Source organism: Benincasa hispida, chromosome 1 (genome assembly GCF_009727055.1).
Source record: "Benincasa hispida cultivar B227 chromosome 1, ASM972705v1, whole genome shotgun sequence".
NCBI classification, from domain to species: Eukaryota; Viridiplantae; Streptophyta; class Magnoliopsida; order Cucurbitales; family Cucurbitaceae; genus Benincasa; species Benincasa hispida.
Window position 1 is genome coordinate 15,022,344 of NC_052349.1, and position 26,730 is coordinate 15,049,073.

General features: G+C 30.4%; 1 protein-coding gene across 1 annotated transcript; it reads left to right on the forward strand.

The window, feature by feature from the left end:
- The first annotated feature begins 21,630 nt into the window (after window positions 1-21,630).
- On the forward strand, window positions 21,631-22,933 carry LOC120090761. The gene has a single exon (XM_039048470.1). It carries the CDS (start codon window positions 21,739-21,741, stop codon window positions 22,249-22,251), a length of 513 nt encoding a protein of 170 aa, XP_038904398.1. The 5' UTR covers window positions 21,631-21,738; the 3' UTR covers window positions 22,252-22,933.
- The last annotated feature ends 3,797 nt before the right edge of the window (window positions 22,934-26,730 follow it).

Genomic DNA, 26,730 nt, shown 5'->3' on the forward strand with positions numbered 1-26,730 from the left:
TCATAGTCCAACTATGATTAAATCCCTCTCGGGCTAGGAGAAGGTGTAGCACTACATTGTTCAAGCCTTGGAATTAGCCCTTCAGGGAGCAATTTATATACTTACCCCGACATTGGGAAATGAGTAAATTATTTTTTGTATAGTTGTGTTCCTAGCTCCCAAATCAGACGAATCCCCAAAATGGTAGGCTTGTTGAGTCGGCGATCTAGCCATTCTCACCCATACAAATCAAAGGACCATCTTCATAGGCAGGAGTTCACAACTCACTAAGGATTCAAGTCATGTCACCTATGGTTATCCTGGTGAAATGTAAGTCTCTATTATGAATGATATTAGATAATGAGACTAGTCATTTCTGAAGGAACTCTTATCAAAGAGGACCTATGAGCGGAAGCAAGATCGTTCCAAATTCATTGTGAGAGAAAAACTGCATTCACAAACATATAACATGTTATGCATCTACAAACAAATTACGACATGCTTTTAACAATTAAAAAACAAAGAACAAGAGACTTACCTTTGGAGAAATTTTCTTCCCTTGATCTCGTCAATATCAGCAACGCTCGTTGTCGCTATGATCGCCAAGTCAATCGTCCACCAAATCTCGTTGTTGCTCACCATCGAATGGTCTACTGCACGAACAAGCAGCAAGGAGGACACCACCACTCAGTAACCTTGGTATTCTTAGAGTGAGAATCCAATAGGTGTGGACTCTATTGGATTTGGAAGAGGGAAGAAGGAAAGACGATCGTACTCAACAACCAAGCAAGTGGGAGAGATTTCATGTCTATCGCATAGACGGGTGCTTGATCGTTTAGAAAAAAGGCACAATCGTTTAGTAAATCGGGCTGATCGTTTAGACGATCGTTTAGGTAAAATCGCTTGCACGCTCGATCGCTTAGTAAAAGCTACACAATCGTTTAGTTGGACTGCGCGTGTACACGATTGTTTAGGAAAACTTGAGCTATGGTGTATGCTCTCGTTAGCTAGACGATGGGCAATGTATAACTCGTGAAGCGATTGTCTGATCTCTTTGCAAAATGAAAATTATTTTCATTTTATCCTTCAATTACGAAAAGTGGATGCAACCTCTCATTATCACATACGGCTATGGAGAAAAACTACCAACAACTGTCTCATAATTGTTTGATTAAAAATAAATATAATCATATTATATATATAACCTATAGTTTTAATATCACATCATATGCAACATATAAACCATAGTCATTTTCTCCTCCACTAGATATAAATCATATTTATATTCTTTTCCTCCAATTAATGTATCTCATGCATCATGTCAACTATATCATATATAATTGACCCGTTTAATCATATCATATATAATCAAACTCCCTCTTGTCAATTTGAACACTTCAAACTGACCCAAAAACTAATTCTCAACGTGAAACTATTGAGCTACTAAAGGGACCTTATGAACCTGTGGCTTGAAGCTCCAACAGTACGTGAATAACTAACTAACTCTTTAACCACCAGATCCACCATCCATTAACTATCAGGCACTCCACTAAAGACCGACAGCTGTACTCTTCTCACCACATATATATTTCTGTGTCCATTGGATATAACCAATTAACAGTACGATAATCTTTCACAGATGCTCGTAAGTACAACTGGGCCAATTTACTATTTTGCCCCTATAGTTACATCTAACTCCTTAAGTACCATTGATCTCTCTAATGAACAATACAACATAGTCCTACTATGTGTGGACACCTCTAGGGCCATGAAAAGGTGTATAACACCACATCGTTCAAGCCCTGAAATCAGCCTTTAAGGGAACAATTTATCTACTTACCCGTTATTCAAGGAAGAAGTGAATTCCATCTTGTGTAGCTGAGTTCCCAACTTCCAAATCAGACGAATCCTCAAAGTGGTAGGTTTGAGTCGGCAATTTGGCAACTCGCATCCATGCAAATCAAAGGACCGCCCTCAAAGGCAGGAGTTCCCAACTCACTCAGGATTCAGGTAATGTTACCTATGGTCATCCTAGTGAAGTGAAGTCTCTATCATGAACGACGTTATATAATGAGACTATAACACTTCGTGGTCCGGTCATATACAAACTCTTTTGTATACGATGCCCCTGCTCGCATGTCTCCACATGAATGATCAGGATCAGACCATCTGTAGCAAGTCACAACACTTATAACTTTCTACAAAGCGGGTCACATCCGTAGTGTCACCAGGATAAGGTTTCCCTCCTATATCCATATACTACAAACTATTTTGGTTATCACTTAAGGCATGATCCACCTGTATGTCTCCACTTACATGCTTAAGTTACAGTGACAACCCAGGATCTTAGTTTATTAGTTTGTGGTAAAGCAAATAAAACATCCCATGTTTCATAGACAATGAAGAAGAATGACACAATTTGTGAATGATTTTGTCTAATGAATTTGTGAATGGCAAAAAAAAAAAAGAAGGATTTATGAAAATGGCATAAATGTTGGTTTGATGTGGTTCTCTACTATGAATAATGGGATATTGTCCAATGAATTTGATGTCCAATGATGAATTTGTGCATTAGAAGCCTTTTCTTGAAATTTTTGGGTGAAGGTTTGTGAATAAGTTCAAGTTGTTTTGTCATTTGTGAATGATTCATGTGTTGTGAATTATTTGAAGTACAAATGTTCTAGATCTTGAAAATTTAGTCCTAATTTTAAAAGTGAAATATTTAGTCTCCAAACAATGAAGAAGAACGACTGAGATTTATGTTTTCTTATTCTATATATTTATGTTTTTGTTTGAACCTCCCTAGTCTTGTCCTGTAGTCCCTTCCCTAATAAAATCTCATATCATTTGTTTGGCGATCCCCTATACCTTGGATTTGACTTCAATCTTTTATGTAATTAGTTTAAAGTCCATTCTTTAGTTTAGGAAAAATCGGCTTAGGTCGACCTATGAAGACCAGCCCAATGTTAGTTCCTATTTCCTGAACTCTTTTTTCAGGTTGTGGTAGTTTGTTCAAAAATCTCATCCAAGATTTTGTAGTTTTAAATGGATTCACAAATATGGAGTTTGATGGAACTACAATTGATACTTTAAAAAATGTATGAGATGCAGACACGGATGCCAATACAAATATTATTGATGTTGGTTCAGCAAATGAGATATCAGATGTTCCAAATCCACCGAAAAGAAGAAAGAATGTGAAAAAATTCATCACTCATGCTCAATGTAAATATTGTGGAGTTATCTATGCATGTCATTCTAAACGTAATGGTACTGGGACTATGAAGAATCATTTGGAAAATTGTAAAAAGTACCCTTATCAGAAAAAAGAAAGATCCAACCCAAATGACATTAGCTTTCAAACCTAAAGACAAAGATAATGTTGGGGATAATACTTCACTACTTGTATGTGAGTCATATAGTTTAGAGAGTTTTCAAGAAGTTTTGGTTGAAATGGTAATTGTAGACGAATTTCCATTCAAGCTTGTGGAGGGTAAAAGATTTAAGAAATTTGTTGATAGATTAACATGTGCAAGTCAACCTAGATTTGTTATTCCGTCTCAGATTACAGTGGTTAGAGATGTACTTAAGTTGCATGTTAATGAGAAAAAGCGTTTGAAAGACATGTTTATGAACAAGTCACTATAGATTGTTGGACATCGCGACAAAATATAAATTACATGTACTAGCTGCCCATTTCATAGATTCTGATTGGAGATTACATAAAAGGATACTTAGTTTTTGTCCAATTGAGAATCATAAAGGTGATACTATTGGTAAAACCATTGAAAAGAATTTGAAGGATTGGGGCATTGAAAGGGTAATGACTTTGATGGCTGATAATGCAAGTTCGAATGACACTGTGATTGCTTATCTTCTGAAGAGATTTAATAAGAAATTATTGTTTAGTGGAGAATTCCTGCATGCTCGTTGTTGTGCTCATATATTAAATCTTATAGTATGTAATGCTTTTAAGGAACATAATGATCGCATTAATAGGATTTGAAATGTTGTACGATTTATAAGATCTTCTCTTGCACATTTTTTGAAATTTAAAAAGTGCATTGAAATCGAAAAAATTTGATGTTCCCACTAGATGGAACTCCACATATTTGATGCTTGAGGCAGCCGTAAAGTTTGAAAAGGCTTTTGATAGATTAGAAGATGAAATGCTTCTTATAGACATAATTTGTCACCAAATAAGGAAGATTGGACAAATGCTAAGATGTTTATTTGGTTTTTAAAAGTATTTTATGATGTGACGTTGAAAATTTCAGGCTCTTTGTACACCACTTCGAATATGGTTTTTCATCAAACTATAGTGGTTTAGGATTGTATACGTTTGAATGTTGGTAGTGCAAATGCAATGCTAGTTGGAATAGCCAATAGCATGAAGGCCAAATTTGAGAAGTATTGGGGGAACAATGAAAAAAATAACCTATTGTTGTATGTTGCTATTGTGTTGGATCCTAAAAAAAGCTAAGGTTTGTATCTTTTTGCCTTAAAAAAAAATTTGGGCCAGCCAAATCTATAGGAAATGTAGTGGAGCAATGTTGTAGATGTCTATTTCATGAATATATTAGTACTCAGAGTGGGAGTGGGAGTAGTGGTAATAATACTATTACTAGTACACCAATTGTCTCAGCCTCAAAGGCCATTATTGATTGTGATCCAATTGAAAAGGTGGGTCAAGACTTTGTCTATGATCCAATTGTTATTAATTTTGAAGGCGATGAGGCTACATCTTTCGAATAGGGGTCAGAGATTGATATTTATTTGTTGGAAGCTAATGTTAAGAATGATTGTGATTTTGACATACTTCAATGGTGGAAGATAAACAATCATCGATTTGAGGTTCTTAACCGTATGGCTGGAGATATTTTGGCAATTCTAGTATCTACTGTAGCATCTTAGTTGGCTTTTAGTATAACAGGACTTGTTGTTGATTCATCATATTATTCTTTGGCTCCAAAAATAGTGGAGGCACTCATTTGTACTCATAATTGGCTAAATTCTGCTCCAATAGATCTTGAAATTCAGCATGAATTGGAAGAAGCTTCATTATTTGAAGAAGGTATTTATTCAATTGTTTAACTTTAAACTTTATCTATTTGTATTTTATAGTTGTAACTTATTAATTTAAAATCTTAATGAGGTTATCTTTCTCTTCTTAATCTTAATTACATAAGATTCAAAGCAGTTATGATAATGAAAAAGAGATTCAAGACCTTCTAGATTTTGCAAAGTTGTCATTTATCGATTAAGCATTTATCATTTACTAGTTAGTAGTTACTAGTTATTTTGGTTGTATTTATTGGTTGTATTTGTGTGACATACTATTTATTGTTTATGACTTTATATTGTAATTTTTAATTTGGTTATATTTGACATTTGTGACGTACTGTTTATGTTGTTATTTGGTTGTATTTGACATTTATGACTGTGTAACTTTATGTTGTAATATGAGGCTATAAGCAATGTAATTTGTATATTTTAATATGAGGTTATGAATCATGTAATTGATATTTGAATCCGACAATACAAATTACAAACAAATTGAAGAAGGCACTCTTGATTCTCATATTAGCTTTGTTTTCAAATATATGTATTATGTGCTTCCTTAAGCAATTAAGCCAAGCCAACACAATCCCAAATAATGGACATTTTGAATATTAAGGGTTTTCAAATCAAATCATATCAATATTTTAATACCTCTCTTCCATAAGTATTAAAATTTAAAATGGTATCTTAAATTCTGAATCACAATCACAGATTAAGAGAGAAAACAAAACATGATTGATAAGCCAATATTCAATCCAAATTGACTAACTAAATTCATAGGGAGAAAAACAAAGTTAACAAATAATAAATTTTTACATAGTTGAAGCTTGAAGAAACCATGAATGGGGAAAAAATGAAAAAAAAAATTTAGACATGAAAAAAATTGAAAGTTAAATTATCCTTACTTTTACTATTCCATTTCTTATTTTACTCGACTCCAACTTTTATAAATCTTTAAATTAGTTTTTCTAAACCTAGTTTTTAATGAGTTGACTTTGATAGTTAATTTAATTTGTATTAGAAAATTGTTATTTATTACGATAATAATTTATAACAAAATATAACTTTTACCTAATAATGTAATAGTAATAGCTAATAGTACTAATTACTAAATGGTAAATAATTAAATATCACTTTTTTTTAAAGTAAGTAAATAAAAGAATAAATAAATTTAAAAGACCAAATAACCAAACCAACCGACCGACTGACCGTTCGGCCGGTTGAGTTTTTCCCCAATCAACGATTGAGATAGTTTGGTCATTTTTCAAACCAATTATGGTTGGCTCGATGTCGGTCTAATCGGAAAACCGACTTCGATTGACCGACGATCACCCCTAGTGGCAACCATCGGTGGATGGAATGGCTAGGAAGAGGTCTATGTCGGATTTTATGCCTTAAAACTCGTAGATAGTAAATGTAATTAATTAACCATCATCAATAAAGAGTTGTCGATGTTATTTCAATAAATGTTATTGATTATGTAAACATCAATAAAGAGTTATCGATGTCATTTCAATAAATGTTATTGATTGTATTATATTTTATTTTGTCTTGATAACCCTAAATTCAATAAACTAACATCCAAGATTGTCTTATGAGTCTTGAACAGTATGTGAAAACATATAGGGATCAATGTTCAAGATAGAGCCTAAAGGGTCTATAGTATAGGGATAAGGTTAGGTACCTTATTTTGGTGCCACTATAAATACGATCCACTTTGTATTTGATACAAACGCAATGATCTAACGTGTTCATGTAGATGACATGCGAGTGAAGGTATCCTATGCAATGAGTTTGCATAAGACTGGACCGCGAAATAGTAACCATTAGATGTAACATCGTATACTAGTTAGGTTTCTATTTCAATAGGATGACCTAGACAATTCAGTCTTAATCCTAAGTATATTATGAACTCCTGTTCACAAAGGATTGTCTTTTGATTTGTATGGGCGAGAATGTCCAATTCACCGACTCAATAAGCCTACAAATTTGGAGATAAGACTGAATGGGGAGCTGAGAACATAATAACACAAGATGAAATTCACTTCTTCTTGACTTTAGGTAAGTAGATGAGTATTCCTTAAGTGGTGTCCCAAAGACTTGAACAAAAGGTCCTACCCTTTCACTAGCCCGAGAGGGGTTTTTGTTTAATGGTTGGACCATAAATAAGTTGTTCATTAGAGAAGCACTGGTACTTAAGAATGTAGAGGCAACCCAAGGATAAAACGATAATTTGACCCATTTGGTGTTATGAACACTCGTGAAGGACTAACTGGTTGTTATTGATCTATATCCATTGGACACATAAATATATCTACAATGAGAAGAGTGCAGCTGTGGGTCATTAATGGAGTGTACCCACAGTTAACGAATATTGATTAATTTGGTTAATGAGTTTAGTCAATTAATCTCATATCGTTGGAGCTTTTGGTCTGTAGGTCCATAAGTTCCATTGTTAGCTCACTAAAGGATATTAATGAGAAGTGATTTAAATTGTTCAAATCAATTAAGGAAATTGTATATTGATGTGAAATTAATATATAATTGATTATATATGTGTCTATAATTCAAATTATGTAAGAGAGATATTTTGAATGAGATTCAAATATTAGATTTATATGAATTGGATTCCTAAAGAGATGTATACATATAAATATGTGATATTTATATGTTAATTAACTATATATTAAATATGATTTAATATAGTTATTTAATTGATTAATTAATAGTTAATTGGTTGATTAAGAAATGTGTTTGAACTAAAATAAGTGTCGTTAGTTCTATCTTACCCAAAACAAATGAAATTTATAATGCTCTAACTACAACTAAAACTAGCACGTAACAATAGTGGAGTAAGATGTTGATCCCAAGAGAACCTCTATTAATTGGCCTAAAATAGACTAAATGAATTCCAAAATACAAAAGATTAAACGGGAGAGGGGATGGGGAGGGAGTTGTATTTTTAAAGAACTATAAACCAACTAAGTGAAAAAGCAAAAATTGATATAGGAATTTTAGTAATGAGAGAATTAAGAGAGATTATGAGATAAGATTCAACTGAAAATGAAATCTTGGGGATTGTATGTAAACTAAGCAATTCTATCATTGACTTAACAAAAAATCATGCAATTAGATTATTCAATAGATCTTTAAGAATAAATTCTTAATGTCCTAATTAGTTAATTTGATAATTAACCCTAAACTAGGTTTTAATTGCTTCCTAAAGACATTTCACAGTTAATCCCTAAATTGCATTAAAATGGGTTTTCTTAATTATTCAATATCTTGAAATCAAAAGAGTGAAAATTCAAGATTGATTGCATGAATGTTCTGAATTAATAGGTTCTTTGAAGAAAAGAGGAAAAGATGCCCACATTTTCTATAAGACTATTAATTCTTGCAACCCTAATTACAATTTTGTTATAGAACTATGTAATTTTTGTATACAAAAATTGATTAATCTTGAGTTATCAATTCATTCTTAAGCAATTTTATTCTAAATCTCAGCAAGAACATTTAAAAGAAAGTATAATTACATGAAAGAAATTTCAAGGAAAAGTCTCAAGAAAGTGCCAATCTACATAATTCTTCAAGAAAAAAAATTACCTACTCATGGATGATGAAATTCTTCAAGAAATCCATTGATAGTTACATAACTGGTACAAGGATTGAATACAAATTGATTGAATCTCCCCAAAATTTACAAGAATAGCTTTGTAAATTTGAAGTCTCTCTCTAAAAGTACAAGTTTTTCTTCCCCCCTCTCGCTAAAAATGAAACAACGAAATATATATCAACATGCGTAGTGTCGTGACGCCAAGGCCAACATTGCAATGCTAAATCGTAGAAAAGTCAAGAAGCGTTGGGCTAACGTTGCAACGCTACACCGACGCTCGGTTGCACAAGGCACGCAAACTGTTTCATGAATATTTGGAGTGATGCAACCCTGGGTCAAGCATTGAGACGCTACCCTGTTTTGCTGCAAATAGATGCATTCTATCTTCAAGCGTCGAGCTAGCATCAGGCTTAGTGTTGTAAAGAACATCGCGACGCTGCAAGCATTGCTGAAGTATGTTGAATTGTTCCTCTTGAGGGGCAAACTGATAATTTATCATGGATCTTCTTGTTAAGTGATCTTTTTGTGTCATTTGGCTTGAATTAGAAATAGCTTTGTTGAGTGAGGATTAGAGTTTATCTACAAAAATAGACATTTTAAGTAAACATCTACGATAGAATTTAGGGTTTTATCATAGAAAAAATAGTCTTTTACAAGGCCTATCAAAATACCCCCAACTTAGCTCTTGGTCATCTCGAACAAGTCTAAACTAGAAATATGCATATATTCAACCAAAAATGAATTGTTTATTGTTTATTCAAAGTTTCATTCTTTTATTCAAAATTGACTTATTCAAGTTGACACATTTTCATCTTCACATCCAAATGGTCAATACATACAAGTGTCTTTCACAATGAATTGATTTTCATCTCTTTTCTCAACAATCAAGGAAGTAAGGATATAAGCAAGCATTTAGAAATTCAAAGTTTTTCTAACAAAAAGTTGAAGCTTATTTTGAAAAGAAAATGTGTTTTTCTTGCAAAATCATAAAAGAAAAAACAACCTAGTTTTAGTTTACTTAAAGGCCTAAACTAATAGAAAGGAAACATCTAACTTTTAATTCCTCTTCGCCCTACACTGGCCCTGTTATCGGTCTATGATATAACTAACTTACATTGAAGAGAGGCAATTCTAATGGGTGCCTTTTTTTAAACTCACGCACAAAAAACGTAATTGTCATTTCTTTTACTTAGAGGGACAGTTTCACACTCGCACCATCGGGAACCTATCACTCTTTTCTCGCGGACCCTAACAGAAACATGATGAAGGTTAGATCTTTTCACCTCTACCCATACACATACACACGTTAGTGAAGGTTATGTTAATTTGGCAATTTTTCTTTATTATTATTTTTTTTTTTTTTGTGCTAGCAATTTTTTTATGTACACTATGCCCTTTATTTCTCTATGTCTAGATATGCCTCTAAAACAAGATGGTTGTTCTTAGATCAATTGGGGTAACAAAGAAAATTAAGTAGATATGACATTTTTAGGAGTTTAAAGATTCTAAATAAATCTAAAAGTCTAAATATTCGATTTTTTATGAAGTTAAAAGGAAAAGAAAGTTTTTTTGGAAAGTTGAGTTTCAAAATTTTGTTTGAAAAACTTAAAAGGTCTAAAATTTTGTTTGTATCCTTACTAGAAAGAGTGTGTCATCAAAGTTTCATCAATAAGAATCAAGAGATTGAGTAAAAATAAATGATGTATGGAATCAAAGTGAATGAGATTCTTGAATGCGCAAACATGAATTTATTCAATTATGAATTTATTGCATTCAAGGAAAAAAAAAAAAACTTTTGAAGAATAAAGAGTTCAATAAACATGTTTTTTAAATAATCAAAATTACACTATCAAGATAAATCAGAGCCTTAAATTTATTCAAATATATCATAACAGAATTATGAAATCTATGTAATCAATCTAAGTAATAAACAATCTATTAACCCGAGTTCAGATGCTCAAGGGTTCCAGGCATACAAAAATTTTCAGTGAGGCTCATTTTTAAAGCTAATCAAAGAATACAAAAAACATGCAGCGTTTACCCACTCCCAACTTAAAGATGGAACATTGCACTCAATGTTGCAAATGAATTCAAGAAACAAAAGAGAATGGATATAGAGAGAAACTTCCCTGGTTTTGTTGTTGACCGTTTTGCTTGAGAGAGAATTTTCTTGCTTTTGTTTTTTTTATATTTATTTGAGAGCTCCTTTTTCTTCTTTTTATTGAGAAAATCACCTACAAAGAAAAAGAGAAAAATCAATTATTCTATTTATTTGAAATGCTAAAATAAGAAAGAAAGAAGAAAAACTTGAAAATGAAAAGAAAGAAAGAGGAAAAAAATTTTCTTGTTGCAAATTTTGTCGTTTACATGCCCTTCATTGTAGATTTTGAGTCTATGCCCGTTCACCTTGAAGATTTTTGTGTTTTTCAGGGAACATCAAAATTTTCGATTTTCTAGGTTTTTGCTTTTGGGGTTTTTTTTTAAAACTTCCCTAGTTTTTGCTCTTCTTTGGAGAAGGGAGAGCCTTGGGCTCAATCCCTTTTACCTGTGCATTGAAAACAGAGCAAAGATTAGAAGTTTTGTTTTTGTTTTTATTATTACAAACAAATTTTGAATTTAAATTATCAGTTGAAGGTTTTTCATTTATACAAATTTTGTTTTGAAAATTTGAATCTTCTTTTGAAGTATTTACATTTTGGTAAAATTTGTTGTTGAAAGAATTCAAATTATCATCTTTTGAAGAAGATTCATTCTTTTTAGAAAATTGAAGTGAAGAATTAGAAACATGCTTTTTATTTGAATTATCATGGTCACAAAAGTTAAGAGATACATGAGAAGAATTATGAGTAATCAAATCAAAACCACAATGAATGGAAGGGGCTACCAAACAATGAGAACTTTTGTATAACATGGAATCAACAATGTAATCAATTTCATCATGTGTGTCTATGGAGCAAAGAGAATAATATTCCTCCGAAAATCTCATGGCGTCATAAATGTTGAAGGATTTTACCTCTCCGTCAAATTCTACTAACAAAGACCTTTTATCTACATCAATTATAGTTTTTGCAGTTTTTATGAAGGGTCTACCAAGTAAAGTATTAGAGAAAGAAGTAGAGTATGGTTCATCCATTTTTAAAATGTAAAAATCAACGAGAAAGATTAGTTCGGTATACACAAATTTTCTTTTGATCAAGTTTGAAGCTTATTAATGGCGTAAGTTTCAGGCCTGTCAAGGAGGTTCAGGAGGACACGTGGCACTCACTGAAGCGGTCAATGGAGGAACATGGCAACCATCAGTGGACGGAGTGGCTAGGAAGAGGTATAAGAAGGAGTAGGAGTTTTAAGTGCAAGTGGTCCACGTTCACTACTCCCTCCTAAAGAATAGGAAGGATGTTGGTTGTGGGACTCAAGGGAGTGGTCGAGAGAGAAAACTGGAGAGTCAACCCATCCACTTAGGCCACTCCCTCGACATTTATAGGTTAAACTCCCTCCTCTTCTTGCATATAGAAGGGGATCGAATTTTGTAAGGATCACAATGCTTTCACTTGAGCATTTTGTGAGCAAAAGTGAATCCTCTCTATTGTAAAACTTTTCTAGAGTTGGTCTTGCAAGTTAGAGTCCTTTTTAATTGTGGTTTTCATAACCTTGAGTAATAAAGTGTTATTTCCACAAGTGTGTCTCTACATCCTTTTTTCCTTATAGCCATAAGTACCTAACACAATCTGTTCCAAGGTGTGTACGACTTGCAATAGGCATCTGGTGAACAAAATTTTGGTTAAGTTAGTAGGTTGATCAAGTGTAACTTGGCGCCGCACGGGAAAAATTTTAAAAATATGCAATACCGTGCTTCCGCCTCGTGACACCCACTACAATTGATCTATCTATAATATTCTATTACGATTATACCAAATTTCATTACAGATCGATTAATATGGTCTAAAATAAATATATATACACATACATGTGGTGCCATATGAGCTCAATTGTGGAGGCATTTCCATTTTTTTCTGAATGAGTGTATAATTAAATTCTCACTCTTGTTACTTCTTTTTTCTAAAATAATGGATGCATGTGAATTGTGACTGTGAAATGAATGTAGATCCTTCATTTTTCTGTTTCGAATTTGGAGAGAGGTTAACGTGCATCTCTCATTTTCTTTTTTCAATTTTTTTGTGTGCATTTATGTTTGCTAATTTCATTCTTATATTTTTAATTTTTTTTCCATTTTTTAAATATGCAAGTTAACTCTACCTAGGGTAAAATAGTTTAATGATAATTGACATATACTTATGTTTTTTAAGGTTGGAGTTCAAATTTGCCACTCTCTCACATTTGTTGTACTATAAATATCTCCCCAAAAGAAATGAAAAAAAAAACTTATATACCTTCGGACTTCTTGATTTTTTGGTTGAGAGTAAGTACTTTAATTAGTTGAACTACAATGATGTTATCCCTAATATTTTGACAATAAGTGGGATAAGAATATATTCCTCCATATATCATATCGTCGACATATTGTTGATTTTTAGCGATATTTCAATGCACAAGTTCAACACAATATTTGGAGTGGCAAAATTCAAACTTCTAATCTTTTAGTTAAAAGATATATGTCTTAACTAGTTGAGCTATATTCAAATTGGTAGATAGCTAATAATCATTATATAATAGATGAAAAAAAGTTATTGATTACATTAATGTAATTCATGTTAAGATGTATTCAAATTAATACCAACATAAAATAATATATCAAAATGAACATAACTCCACGATAATTTATATGTATCATCTTTCTCACAGATAAGAAAGAAGTTTGAATTTTCCTACGAAAATAATTGTACTAAAAAAACATGGAAAAGGTATTATTTAGCCGAAAGTAAAATGAATTAAAAGATGGAATTTAAGTGTATTTTATCATTATTTTAGGTATGTGTGACATCCAATTAACAAGATAACTTTATAAATCACGGGGAATTGCCTTTTTGGCCGCTTCATGTAGTGGTGGTCAGAATACAAAAGCTTTTGGTTGAAACGTCTGGTGGAACCTCAAATGATTGACCATAATTTTTATTAAAACAACAAGTAAAATAAAATTTTTGTCTGTTAGATTGGAACCAATGTCATATTTTTTAGGCAAAATTATTGTTGGGGAATGGGAAAATATAATATACATTTTTTTTAGGGCAGAACTACTGTTGGGGATGAGAAATTATAGGACTCAAAAGAAAAAAGGGTGTATCATGTCATATTTTTATTCCTTATTTTAAGTGGAGATCTAATGACATTATTGTTTTGAATGGATCTTAATGATTAAGGATTAATTTGAATGAATATTTTACAATACTACTGTATTACATGTATATCACTATTTTATAGATAGACAATCTTGTCTATGTTTTGATTAAAAGATATTACATTTTGGCTTTGAGAATTAAATTACTAGTTGATTGATTGGATTTTGGGGTCATTTTGGGCACATATATATAGAACTCTTTGTTAGGAAAAGTATTATTAAAAAAAATGAATGATTGAATTGGAGGGCAGTTGAAAGAAGTCCTTTGTTGGAAGATAAGAGCATGTGGGTTGCCCATGTGAAGGTATCTCTCAAAAGCTCACTCACTCCACCTAATTCCATACATATTTAAATATTCAATATGTAAAGGAGAGACCATGTGAGAAATCATTGCCCCACAGCACAATGCCATTGAGAGAAGATTTAAAATTTTTAAATATATATATAGGTAGAAAATGTCACCTTTATAGACCATAAAATCCAAATTGGAAGTAGGTTATGTAGGGGATAATGTGTTATACTCAACATCAATCACTCACTAATAATTTATAAAGTGTGTTTTATTACTTTTTATCATTAGACTTTAGAATGATTTGTAGGTTTTATTTGTTAGGTATAGATATTAATTATTACTGGGGTTTTGAAGTCGATTTAGACATAACTTGATAAATAAAACACATTATTTTTTTTTAAAGTTGAAAGGTTTGATCCTACAACTCCAATATTTGTTAAGGAAAATATAGTAATTAAAATATGGTTGAACAAAGCAATAATTTTCTTTATTTTCAATAAATAGTAGAGTCAACGATGAATAATTCGATCTCATATTACGTGAAACAAGGATGTCGAAGGATGTTTGATGTAGAGTTTGTTGAGAATGTCCTATTATAGTCTGAATACGTTAACTTTATGTGGTGACATAAACAGGATCAAGTTAATAGTATATTGCCTAAATAGTCTAATAAATATATGGATGAAATTTGGTATATCATCCTGGTAACACTATTGGATGCGACCCACTTTGTAGTTGTTACAAAGAGTTGTAAAGTGCTACAAACGATGTGATCCACAAATCATTTATGTTGAGACATGTGAGTGGGAGCATCCTATGCAATGAGTTTGCATATAGATTGGACCAAAAAAATAGTCACTTTTCTTTATAACGACCGTTTACTGTTAAAACTGATTATTTCATTTATTAAGTAACTTAGGTTAACTCGATCTTAATCTTGAGCTAGCTATGAACTCTTGTTTGTTTGGGATTATCCTTTGATATGTAAACAGTGAGAGTAGTCCAACAGCACTACTCAATAAGCCTCCCATTTTGGGATAAAACCGGATGAATAGCTGGGGACATAACCCTGCAAGATGGAATTCACTCCTACCCGATTTAGGGTTAGCAGATAGGTTGTTCTCTTAAGTACTGATTCCAGGTCTTGAACAATCGAGGCCCCGCCTTCTCATGATAGAGAAAGGACTTGATTCATACATATTATGAATCAAAATTGTTCATTAGAGGGTCAGTAAGAACTTAAGGAACAAGATGTATTCATTGGGGTAAAACGGTTATCTTAACCCAGCTGTGATTACGAACAACCTGTGAAGGATCGACTTACTGATTATGGTTATATCAAGTGGACATAATATATCTACAGTGAGGAGAGTTTAACTATGGGCTATAGTGGAGTGACCCATTAGTTAACGAATGGGGTTAATTCGGTCTAATGAGTTTAACCGATTAATCTCAGATCGTTGGAGCCCATGATCTGTAGGTCCGTGAGATCCCCTACTAGCTTGTAAACATAAGCTTTAGAGTAGCTTGATAAGTTGAAACGTTCAAATTAGAATTAAATGGAATAGGAGAATCTATATTAAAATATGATTTAAATATATGAAGATGGATTTGTGTAAAAATTAATTTAATATTTGATATTAAATTAATTAGAATTATTTAAATGATTATTTATTAATTTTATTAGAAAATTAAAATATGAAATTAATTTTATAAAATTAATAATATTTTCAGTTTTATCAAATTGGATTTTGAAATCAATTTTGATAAAAAAAATAGAAAAGTTGGAAAATGCACAAATGGAAAAATGGTTTTTTCCATTAGCCATCTTCAACTCGCTCACACAAACACCACTTATCTTCTCTTCAATTACTCCAAGCATGAGCTGCGTCTCATGTAGTGATCTTCTTTTGCATGTTCACCTACAATAAACAAAGAAGATTGAGGTGGAATTGAGGCATGCATTCAAAAGAAATTTTAGAGAAAATTTCGTGTTAAAGAAAAGGTTCTTCAAGCAAATTGGTGCAGTGGGCTTCTCCTTATTTTTCCGTTGCTTCAAGCTGTTCTTGAGTCTAATAACTCGTTCTGAAGCTCCAAGAGGATAGTGGGGAAGATCTTGAGGTGGTTCAACGGTGAGTTTTGAAGAAAACAATTGTTGTTGTTCAAGATCTTGAAGAATTCTACAAAGGTATGACTACAAACCCTTTTATATTAGATGAACATGCTATAGTTTCTGCCAAAATTAATGAATTTGACTGCTTATTGATTCTTGTTGCTTTCCCTGCATGTTAATATACTCTTACAGAGTTTATGTTTCATTTATTTATAATGGATCCATTTCAAGGTCAAGAAGGTAAAACTTCATATTGAAAAGAGTTTGGACATTAAAAAAAATATTTTGTTAGGTAATTGAAAAGTTTGCAACAATACTCAAAGGGTTGTCAACCAAACCAATTATGCCTTATCTTCAATAAGTATCACCTCTACTTTTCTCTTTTTTTGTATGGATTCAATTCATAATTCTCAAAGTCTATTTTTTCACTCTCTAAAACCCATATTGTCCTTTTCTTTCGTCATCTGTTGATTTGTCTATCAAATAATTTTCATATACAAAATGACAACATGCATGTATAAATCTTACATTGAGTTATCAGTAATACTCTCACTTTCAAAAATTTTAAGTTATTCAAATTGAGACAGATCGATCAAAGAAATGATAACCACATTATAATAGTCACTTGAATGAAAGTAAATTAAAAGATATATGAGCAGGACTTGACGTTTTAAAATGGAACTCGTCTAATAATTATCCTTTTATGTTTGAGACAAGCTCTTGTGACATTCAAACACAAAGAGGGGACACCTTAGTGTCGTCTTCAATGGCCAAACATTCATGAGAGACAAGCACTAAGCTGTCGGAATGCAAGAGCAAGACAAGCACCGATGAAATTCACGAGTTTTTCCCAAAAATTGTTGCTGCCAAATCAAAGGTATAGGTCTTTTCTGTTTCAACAGCCCCACATGCCTCTTTCAATGCTATCCATTTGGACCTTTTTTTTTTCTGGTCAAATTTATCCTTCCCTCTTAGATTTGAATCTGATTTTCATTTATTCCTTAGATTTCAAAATGTTATCCTTTGTTTTAAGTTTAATTGCTATTTGTATTCACTATGTTTTGAAGTGTTATGTTTATACATTTGGATTTTGAGTTTTGTTTTCATTTAGTTCCAAGTTTCAAGATTTACACTTTTAACCTTTATTTTTCACTGAATACTTACTTTTAGTATTTAGTGTTTATGTCTATTCATTAATTAAAATGAATTATAATTAATTATTTTTCATTAATCATCGTTATTATTAAAATTAATTTTACAATTTCACTTAATAATAATTTTAGATTAATTAATTCAAATTTAATATCAAAGACCATTGTGAGCATTAGTGAAGACTCGGGGTAAAAGTGTAAAGATATTGAAACTCATGAACCAAATGAGAACTAAACTTAAAACTCAAAGGTAAATATATAATATTTTCGAAACTTAGGGACCCAAATAGAAATTAAACTCAAAATTATGAGTAAAAGCGTAAAATTTAAAATTGATGGACAAAATGGTAAAACTAGAGTTGAACTTGTTGAGGAAAGAATTTTAGTCTAATAGAATAAAGCTAAAAATCAATATAATATAAAATAATATAAGAAAAGATAAGATTTGATCTAGTAAGTTTCGAATTAGGAAAAATCCATATCCTAATCCTAATAGGGTTAAGATAAACCCTAGATTGAATCGCTATACACCATTATGGCTCTATATGAGGCATCTAAAAACTTTTGATTTATTCTCTATTCTAAAATTGACTTTGACAACGAAATCATTATTATTTGTTTTGCAGGTCATCTCTCTTCAAATTACAAATTTATCGTTGCTGTCACGTGAAGAATATGTGTGTTTTTCTTATTGCAAAATTTGGCATCAAGGAAATTGAAGGGCAATTTTTGTTTTTTTTGTTTTTTTTTTGTTCTTTTTCTTCTTTTCTGTAAAATTGTGAACTAATTTGGAGTGCTATATATTCTGAATGAAGTCACATGGGGAAGGCAAGAGAAAAAAAAAAACATTTGGTCTTTACCCTAACAGCCAATGCATGTGTAGGGACTTAACAAAATCTTCTCAACTTTCATGGTCCACACTTCTAAGTGCTGATTCTTGTGGACATTAAATGACCTACATATATATGTTTCTTGGGAAGGTAGTGTTGGAAATCTGTTGTCATCATCTGACAACTAGTCGAAAATTTGTTTGACTTCTTTTCTTTTTCTTTTTTTTTTTCCTTTTATGACAATATAGATTGATGAAGTTTTCGTCAATTGAGTTATGTTCATGTTGACTTGTTTATTAAGACAATAATTAACATTTATAAAAGTCAATCTAAAACATAATTCAACTAGGTTAAGTCATAATACTCTCGACCAAAATTCAGAGATCATAGATTATAATCTAGAATATTATTTATAAAAATGACTTTGAAAATAATTGTGATGATAATCTGAAAGGAGAAACTATATTTAGCAAGTTATTATATTTTACTTATAGGGATGCTAGTTTCTTTTATTTGGATAACAAGAGAGGTATAGGCATGAGTATGCCACACCGACGTGTCCTTAACTTGTGGTCATAGTTGAATATATATGAGTGATAATAAATAGAACATATGATCTATATCAATCAATTTGTGTCGTTGAACAAACACAAGTAGAGCAACTTAACATCATTGAAAAAAAATTGTACGATTGTGAATTCCCATTAATAAACTAATTAACAAATATTTTTTCTATACTGAAAACAGTAAAAAGTCGATCTCTGTCTATATCTTTACTATAGTAAGATATATTCTCGATATTGTACTAAAACGACTCATAAATTAGATACTTGATAAATACTGTATATATATAATTGTGTATATATTCAAGATCGATTCAATATACTCGACCTTTAGTTGATTGAAAAAAAAAAACAATGTATATCCAACATGGTACCTTAGGGTAAGGTAATTAATAACAATATTGTTTAGGGTATAATGAATAATGAACAAGGAATTATGAGAAGTAGCACGATGTTGTGTCCCAAAAAAGATGAGAAAATGGAAAGTGGTTTGGAATTACTGACAAGACTTCTCTAAAAAAACAAAATATAACATGTTCAATTGTCGTCTCTACTTCCAAAATTTTCAAGTAAAATGACCAATTGCTATCCGCCAAACGTCCAAATTTTGGGGGGCCAATTTAAGCTCCATGCATTTAACTAATACTAAATTGGTCATTTCATTTTGCTTGGATCAAGGGAGAAAATTAATGCAAAACATGCTAAAGGCAATACCTAAACCTAACTTTAATAGCTACCTAAACAAATAGGGTGGAGAATTAATTTGCTTCTAAAGATAATTGGAATAGTTTAGTAAAGCAAAAACGTGCCACTCAATCTATATAAAATTTGTATATTGATTTTGAAGGTAAGAAGTTCGAATCGTCTACCTTATATATTATCAAAGAAAATAAAAATTTATTGAAATATTTTGTAGTTTATTATAAGATTTTTTTAAAGAAAAAAATTCTACATTCATTTTATGGGGGTGATTTAAAAATATATATATATACATATCATATACTTATAAGGTTTTCACATAATTAAATTGGTAAATTGACCAATTAATTAAACTAGCAAAACTACACAAACCCAACCACATACAAAATACCTAAGATGAATCCACCAAAATCCAACTAAGAAAATACATGGCATACGTGAATCACACTAATTTCTAATATATGTAAAATACTACTCAAGTACGTAAGGTTAAAATCTCAACTAAACTACTTGCCATAAAATAAAGAGTGTTTGAAATGACAGCTTTCTAAGTGTACTTTTAAGTGCAAAAAAAATGTTTTTTTAGTACTTTGAAAGTAATTCTAAAGAAGTTAAAATCGATTGGTTACTCAAATATTTCTTTCTTTATTATAGAAAAGGGTCAAGAAAAAGAAGTTGTCATCTTTTTAGTATTTTATTTATTGTTTATAGAATTCAATAACATGTTGGGTGAAAAATTCAACCCAAAGTCTATAATATATGCTTTAATTGATTGTATTATGTTGAGATTGACATCTTTAATCACTTCGAAATCGAACTGTACCTTATTATGAACCTCTAATTCTAGAACATGGTCAGATATTACCACTCAATCCCAACCATTCAAAACCAATCACTTGACTATTGAACCACTCAAAATTAGAGTCATTTTCAAGCAAAAATTGTTGACATGAATACAAACAGAAAAACAAATAATCGATTGCCATCTCATGCTCCTAGCCTTCATCTCCTTTAAGAGGCAATGCTTTCTTTTTTCCTCTACCATTTTTAATAGAAGATAAACTCCTCAACTAAAGTTTATAACCAATTTGGAATGCATGTAGCTTTGTTCATAATGGAATTGATTCTCTCTCTTTTTTCCTTTTTGAAATTTGATTAATTATGGTCTTCTTTATTATGTTTTCGTGTTTGTTTGGCATATTCCATCACACTTTTAATTAACTATTTTTGTCATTTTTGAATAATCATTTTCTTTTAACTAAGATACAAAGGGAGTAGGGGGTATTATTTAAGTTATTAAATATAAATTTCAATATATACTTGATTTTGTAACTTCAACCATCATATATATCATATAAGGTTAAATTAAATTATATTTGGTTGGTGTAAAATTAAATAAGTTTCATTTTTAGTTATTCATTTTTTTGAAAATCTAGAACCTACTCTTTTTGCACTCCTCTTAATACATAATTTTCAATAAATATAATACTTTTAGTTCAAGAAAGGGTGGAGAGCAAATATTCAAAATTCTAACCTTCGATGAAAGTTATTAACATTTTAATTGATTGATTTATATTTAAATTAATTAATTTATTTGACCCGATATCTTAAAAATATGTATCACATCATTGAACTCATTTGTTAGATTCCCACATCTACCAAAAAAAAATGTTAGGTTTAAATTTTAGTTACTCACCCCCTTAAATATGCATTTGGTAAGCTCAATCACTTAAAGTAGAACTACAATAATGAAACCGAAAGACCAAAAACTTAGTTTAACCAAAATAATCACACTTATGTATAATTAATTACGAGTTTGGCAAAACTCACACAACCATTTTAAAATTACTCAATAATTATTATTCTTTATAAATTATATGGTTAATGATTGTGTGTTTTGTACAGAAAATGGTAGAATTTTCTTGAAAATAGAAAGAGAAAGAATCCAACTAATAAGACGACTATAGTCAACGGTTTTAATATATATAAATATTATAAGATTGATGATATAATAATTAATAAAGCCAAAGGGAATTTTGGTATTTAATACCTTAAAAGCACCTCCTCTTCAAGGTCTCTTCCGACCAACACTTTGTCCCTTTTAAATTCCCCTGTTTTTTCTCTTTTAATTTCCTCCATTGATGCCCAAAACCAAAGCCATTTCAAAATCCAACACTTGCCCATTTCACCAAATTAGCATTCAATTTCTGGGTCATCTTTCTTTTCTTCAATTTGACACAAAAGTTTCGAGCTTTTTCTTAATGGAGATTGAACTTGTTGTCACGTGCGATTGCTGTGGGCTGAAAGAAGATTGCACTCAATTCTATATCAGTGAAGTTAAGGCTAAATTTGAAGGAAAATGGCTTTGTGGTCTTTGTTCTGAAGCTGTTAGAGATGAAGCTAAACGAAGCAAAAAGCCGTTGATAGGTAATTTGGAAGAAGCTGTTAATGCCCACATGTCGTTTTGTCGGAAATTTAAATCTAATCCTGCTGTTCGTGTTGCTGATGGAATGAGGCTTATGCTTAGGAGAAGATCCAGCGACATATCGACTTCTTCTTCTTCCTCTTCTCCTTCTTCTTCGGTTAAGAAGTATGGGAGATCCGCTAGCTCGTCTCAGGTGGGTTTCGACATGTCGTCTCTGTCGCTCTACTAATTTCATTTTTGGAACTTTTTAATTATTTAATTATGGCCCGTTTGGTAGTTATTTGAGTTTTGGTTTTTAGTTTTTTGAAAATTTTAGGATATAAATTTTGAAAACTCAAAAAATCGTTTTTAGAATTTGAATTTAATTAGTCATGCTAAGTTTGATGAAAATTATAATAGAAGGATTTAAATAAACCAAACTTAAATTTCAAAACAAAAAAAACTAAAACTAAAATCGTTATCAAACGGGGCCTAACAAATTAAAGATTTGATTCTTATCTCTCTCCCTCTCTTTCTTAATTATTGAAATATTATATGTTCTTTTAGGAGTTTGCTTTTGCCTTTGGAAAGGCTTCCTTTGTACATAAATAAAAGTCTATTTAACTATATATGGGTTGTTTTCTAATTTTGCTTCGAAAATAATAAAAATGTTAAACGGGTAAAGCATATATATACTAATTATGTATTTATAAAATCCTAATAATAGTTGAGGTTGGAGATTCGTTACAAAACATACTTCTCTATTAATTGAGTTATGCTCGTCTTGGTAAGTATATATTTCTTTAGTTTGTTTATGTTATGAGCTAAAAAAATCATTTTAGTCTTTATACTTCAATAATTATTAACTCTTTCATTTATAAATGTTAGATGTCAAAATTAGCTCCCGGTAAATTTATATAACATAAAGTATAAGTGTGGCTTGTATTTCAGTGGTCAATTCGTTCATTCTTAAAACATAAGAGACTATATTCAAACTTCTTTTAGTACAAATAGAATGGAAATATTCAAATTACAAATCTTTTAATTGTTAACATATACTTCATGTCAGTTAAGTTAAAACTTATTTTCACAAGTCTAGGTTAATACAATACAAGATAATAATAATAATTTCATATACTATAGTAAATTTTGTACATTTTATTTTAGGGGTCAACTTTCGTGTCAATACAAATAAGAAAGAAACTAATGCTACGAGTAAATCTACGTTTTGGTAAGAAAATTTCCTATCTTGCAAACTTTAATTATTGTAGTACATGTTAACAGACATTTTTTCTTTCAAATGAAAATGTGCATTTCCTTTTAATATAAGGATGAATATTTAAGAAAAAAATTATCTGATGAATTATTTGCATTTTATTATCTGATCCAAATGTATAAAAATAATTGAGTGGAAAGTAATAATTGAATCAAAATAAATAAATAAATAAAAGACCAAAAACTTGTGCACATGTTTGTCAAATGGGTTGAAAAGACAGAAAACTATTTGTCTTTATGGTTTAAATTAAAGACACAAAGAAAAATAAAAAGTGAGATTCAAAAGATTAGCAATAAGTTGATTTGATGAATAATTGAGTTTGGTAAAATTAAAGGAACAGGATTTAACTTTTGACTTTCTTAATGAAATTATTAAGAGTGGTTGCATTATTATTTAAGCAATTTTAATTATAACAATGAGTTGGCCTTTTGCAACAAGTTTGAGCCACATAAGAGGGGTCCACCTTTAGTTATTTAGTTACTAAACTAAATGCCAAAATTTAACTAAAAATTCTTTGGTAGAAGTTAGAACTAACCCCTTTTGCCTTTCATAAAATATGACTAATTATATATGTATAATTAAAAGATTTATGAATCTTGAATAAATGAGAAATTGACCTATTTTTTAAATTTGTATATAACAATTTAATTAAAATGATAACATTATATATCTCTTGGTAACATTAATCTCTAAATTTTGCTAATAAATCTCCCACTCCCTTTCACGTATTGAGATAATTAATAGGTTTAAAATCAAATTATAATTTAACCTTTTATTTAGTTTGAATCATAATAATTAATATTATTTTTTTCCTTAATATTAATTCATTTTATTTAAACACAAAATCTGAAATAAAGGTTAAATTAATATATTTGTTGAAATCGAAATTATAAATAATCTAGAACGAACTAATAAATTACCTTAAATGTTTGTCAAACAAAATTTTCAAAATCTACCATCCATCCACACTAACATTAAAAAAGAAAAAAAAAATTGCCAAAACAAGTGTAATTTAGCTAATTGTTAGTGATAAGATCTTTGGTTCTTTAAAAAATAATAATAATAATAATAGATCAATTGACATGATTGGATTGACTTTTTAAACTTAAAACATGCACGTCTAGATACTAAATATAACATCACAAAAATAACCTCATTAGTCGTAGGAACATTTGCATCTAATAAAAAATCTCCAAAATGATAAATAATTTAGCCCCTATTTGACCATTTGATTTTTCTAAAATTGTGCCTTTTTTTACAATTTCTTTATGAATGTTCTAATCTTTCTAGAAAAGTATTTGAATTCTTAATTAAATTAAAAAATAAATAATTAATTNTTTACAATTTCTTTATGAATGTTCTAATCTTTCTAGAAAAGTATTTGAATTCTTAATTAAATTAAAAAATAAATAATTAATTAATTAATTAAAAATTACATTACTTTTTTTAATTTTAAAAAATTTGCTTGAATTTTGATAACATTGTAAAAAGGAAATAAATAATAAAAAGAAACTCTTGAGTAATATATAGTAGCTTAATTTTAAATATTCAAATGACTATCAGGAGAGGCTTTAGTAAATTAAAAAAAATTATGCTCACTACTTTTTTAAGTTTGAAATATAATTTTATAAAACTAGAACCTTGATATTAAGGTTGGATTGAGTTTGAGAGTGATTTTGAAATGGTTAAAATTACTTTTGTCATATTCAGAATCATTTCAAAACATATATTTAATCACCCAAAATTAATTTAATATTTTATTTTATACTTTTAAATATAATTTTCATATCATCAAATTGGTCTTAAATGATTAAAACGTATTTCATGGTAATTTTAAAAATGACCAACATAATTTTAATCATTTTATAATACTCCCAAATATGTCATATTAAAAATATTTTGTGATTTCAGAAAAACTGGGCTTGATTCTTGAAGGGGCCATTTCGTTAGCATAGGGCCGAAAATTAGCAATTCGGTTGCTTTAAAACTCAATGAAAAATGGCAAAATAGGGAAATTGGATAATATGGCAAGATTCGGGAATGGATTTGAATATATAGCAAAATCTAGAATTAATAAGATTTTTGGCAAATCGTGTGAAAATCACGTGATGTCAATTTTTGAATTTCTAATTTGCCCTAAATAAGATTTTCATTAACCCGCTGATTACGTTTTTTAGGCAATAAATCTTAGATTTACTTTCAATTAGCAAATTTACATTTCCTCGCCGGCAAGCATCTCCGGCACGACTTCATCGCGTCGCTTGGGCTCCTTATGGTGACCATTGGCACAATCCCATCTCCTCCACTAATCTCCAAGCTCTCTCATCTGTACGTGTTGATGTGGTCCATTCTCTAATATACCGCCTATGTAAAAACTCAAACCAAGTCGTTGATGTCAGAACTGTTATCTTCGAAACGTTTAAAGTTGCAAGGGCTAATCGGGTGGATTACTTTCCGATACCTCAATGGACTGGACTTAGCAAGCAAATCAAGAAGAGATACATTAACTTGTAGAAGAACTGGGGTGAGTTGATCATAATCTGATTTACTTTGTTTTCTGCATAGATACTTCTAATCGTGGAGAAAATCCATTTTCAGATACCTGTCTGATACGTAGATACACGTATAAATACGGATACGATACGGATACGATACGGATACGTCCAATATACAGATATGATAGGGATACGTCTAATATACAGATATGATAGGGATACGTCTAATATACGGATACTATAGGGATACGTCCAATATACGGATACTATAGGGATACGTCCAATATACGGATACTATAGGGATACGTCCAATATACGGATACTATAGGGATACGTCGTATCCATATACGTGATTGGAAGTATCTGATTTTATTTTTCAGATATGCTTGGTAGATATGTACATATCAAATATATCTGGTTTTTTAATGGATATGTGGGTCAATTTTTTTTTTCAAATTTAAACCCAATCACTTAAAAAGCCCAACCCAAAACCTATTTTATTTTAATGATTTTTAGGAGTGATTATAAAATCATAAAAAATCATTTTTTTATAAAAAAAAATTTAATCACTCAAAAATACACTTTTAATTACTCAAAATTAATTTAGTAAAGTTCACTTAAATTGAGCAATCCAAAACAAAATAAATTAAAAATGATAAAAATTAAAAAATTTAAAAAAAAAACGAAATCATTCTTCAATTTCATTCATTACTTCTTTTTTACCGTCTACTCTAGTCGCTCAACAATCATTCGACATTACTAGATTTTTTTTCAAGTTTTCACTCTACTTTAATCTAACCTAAAATAAGTATTATAGCAATTAATTAGACATTATATATAATGTATCCGCAACGTATCTATATCTTAATTTTTTTTAGAAATTAACGTATTGTTGTATCGTATTCATGTCATGTATTATTTGTGTCATTCTTTTATAATATGTATTTAAATGGTAAAT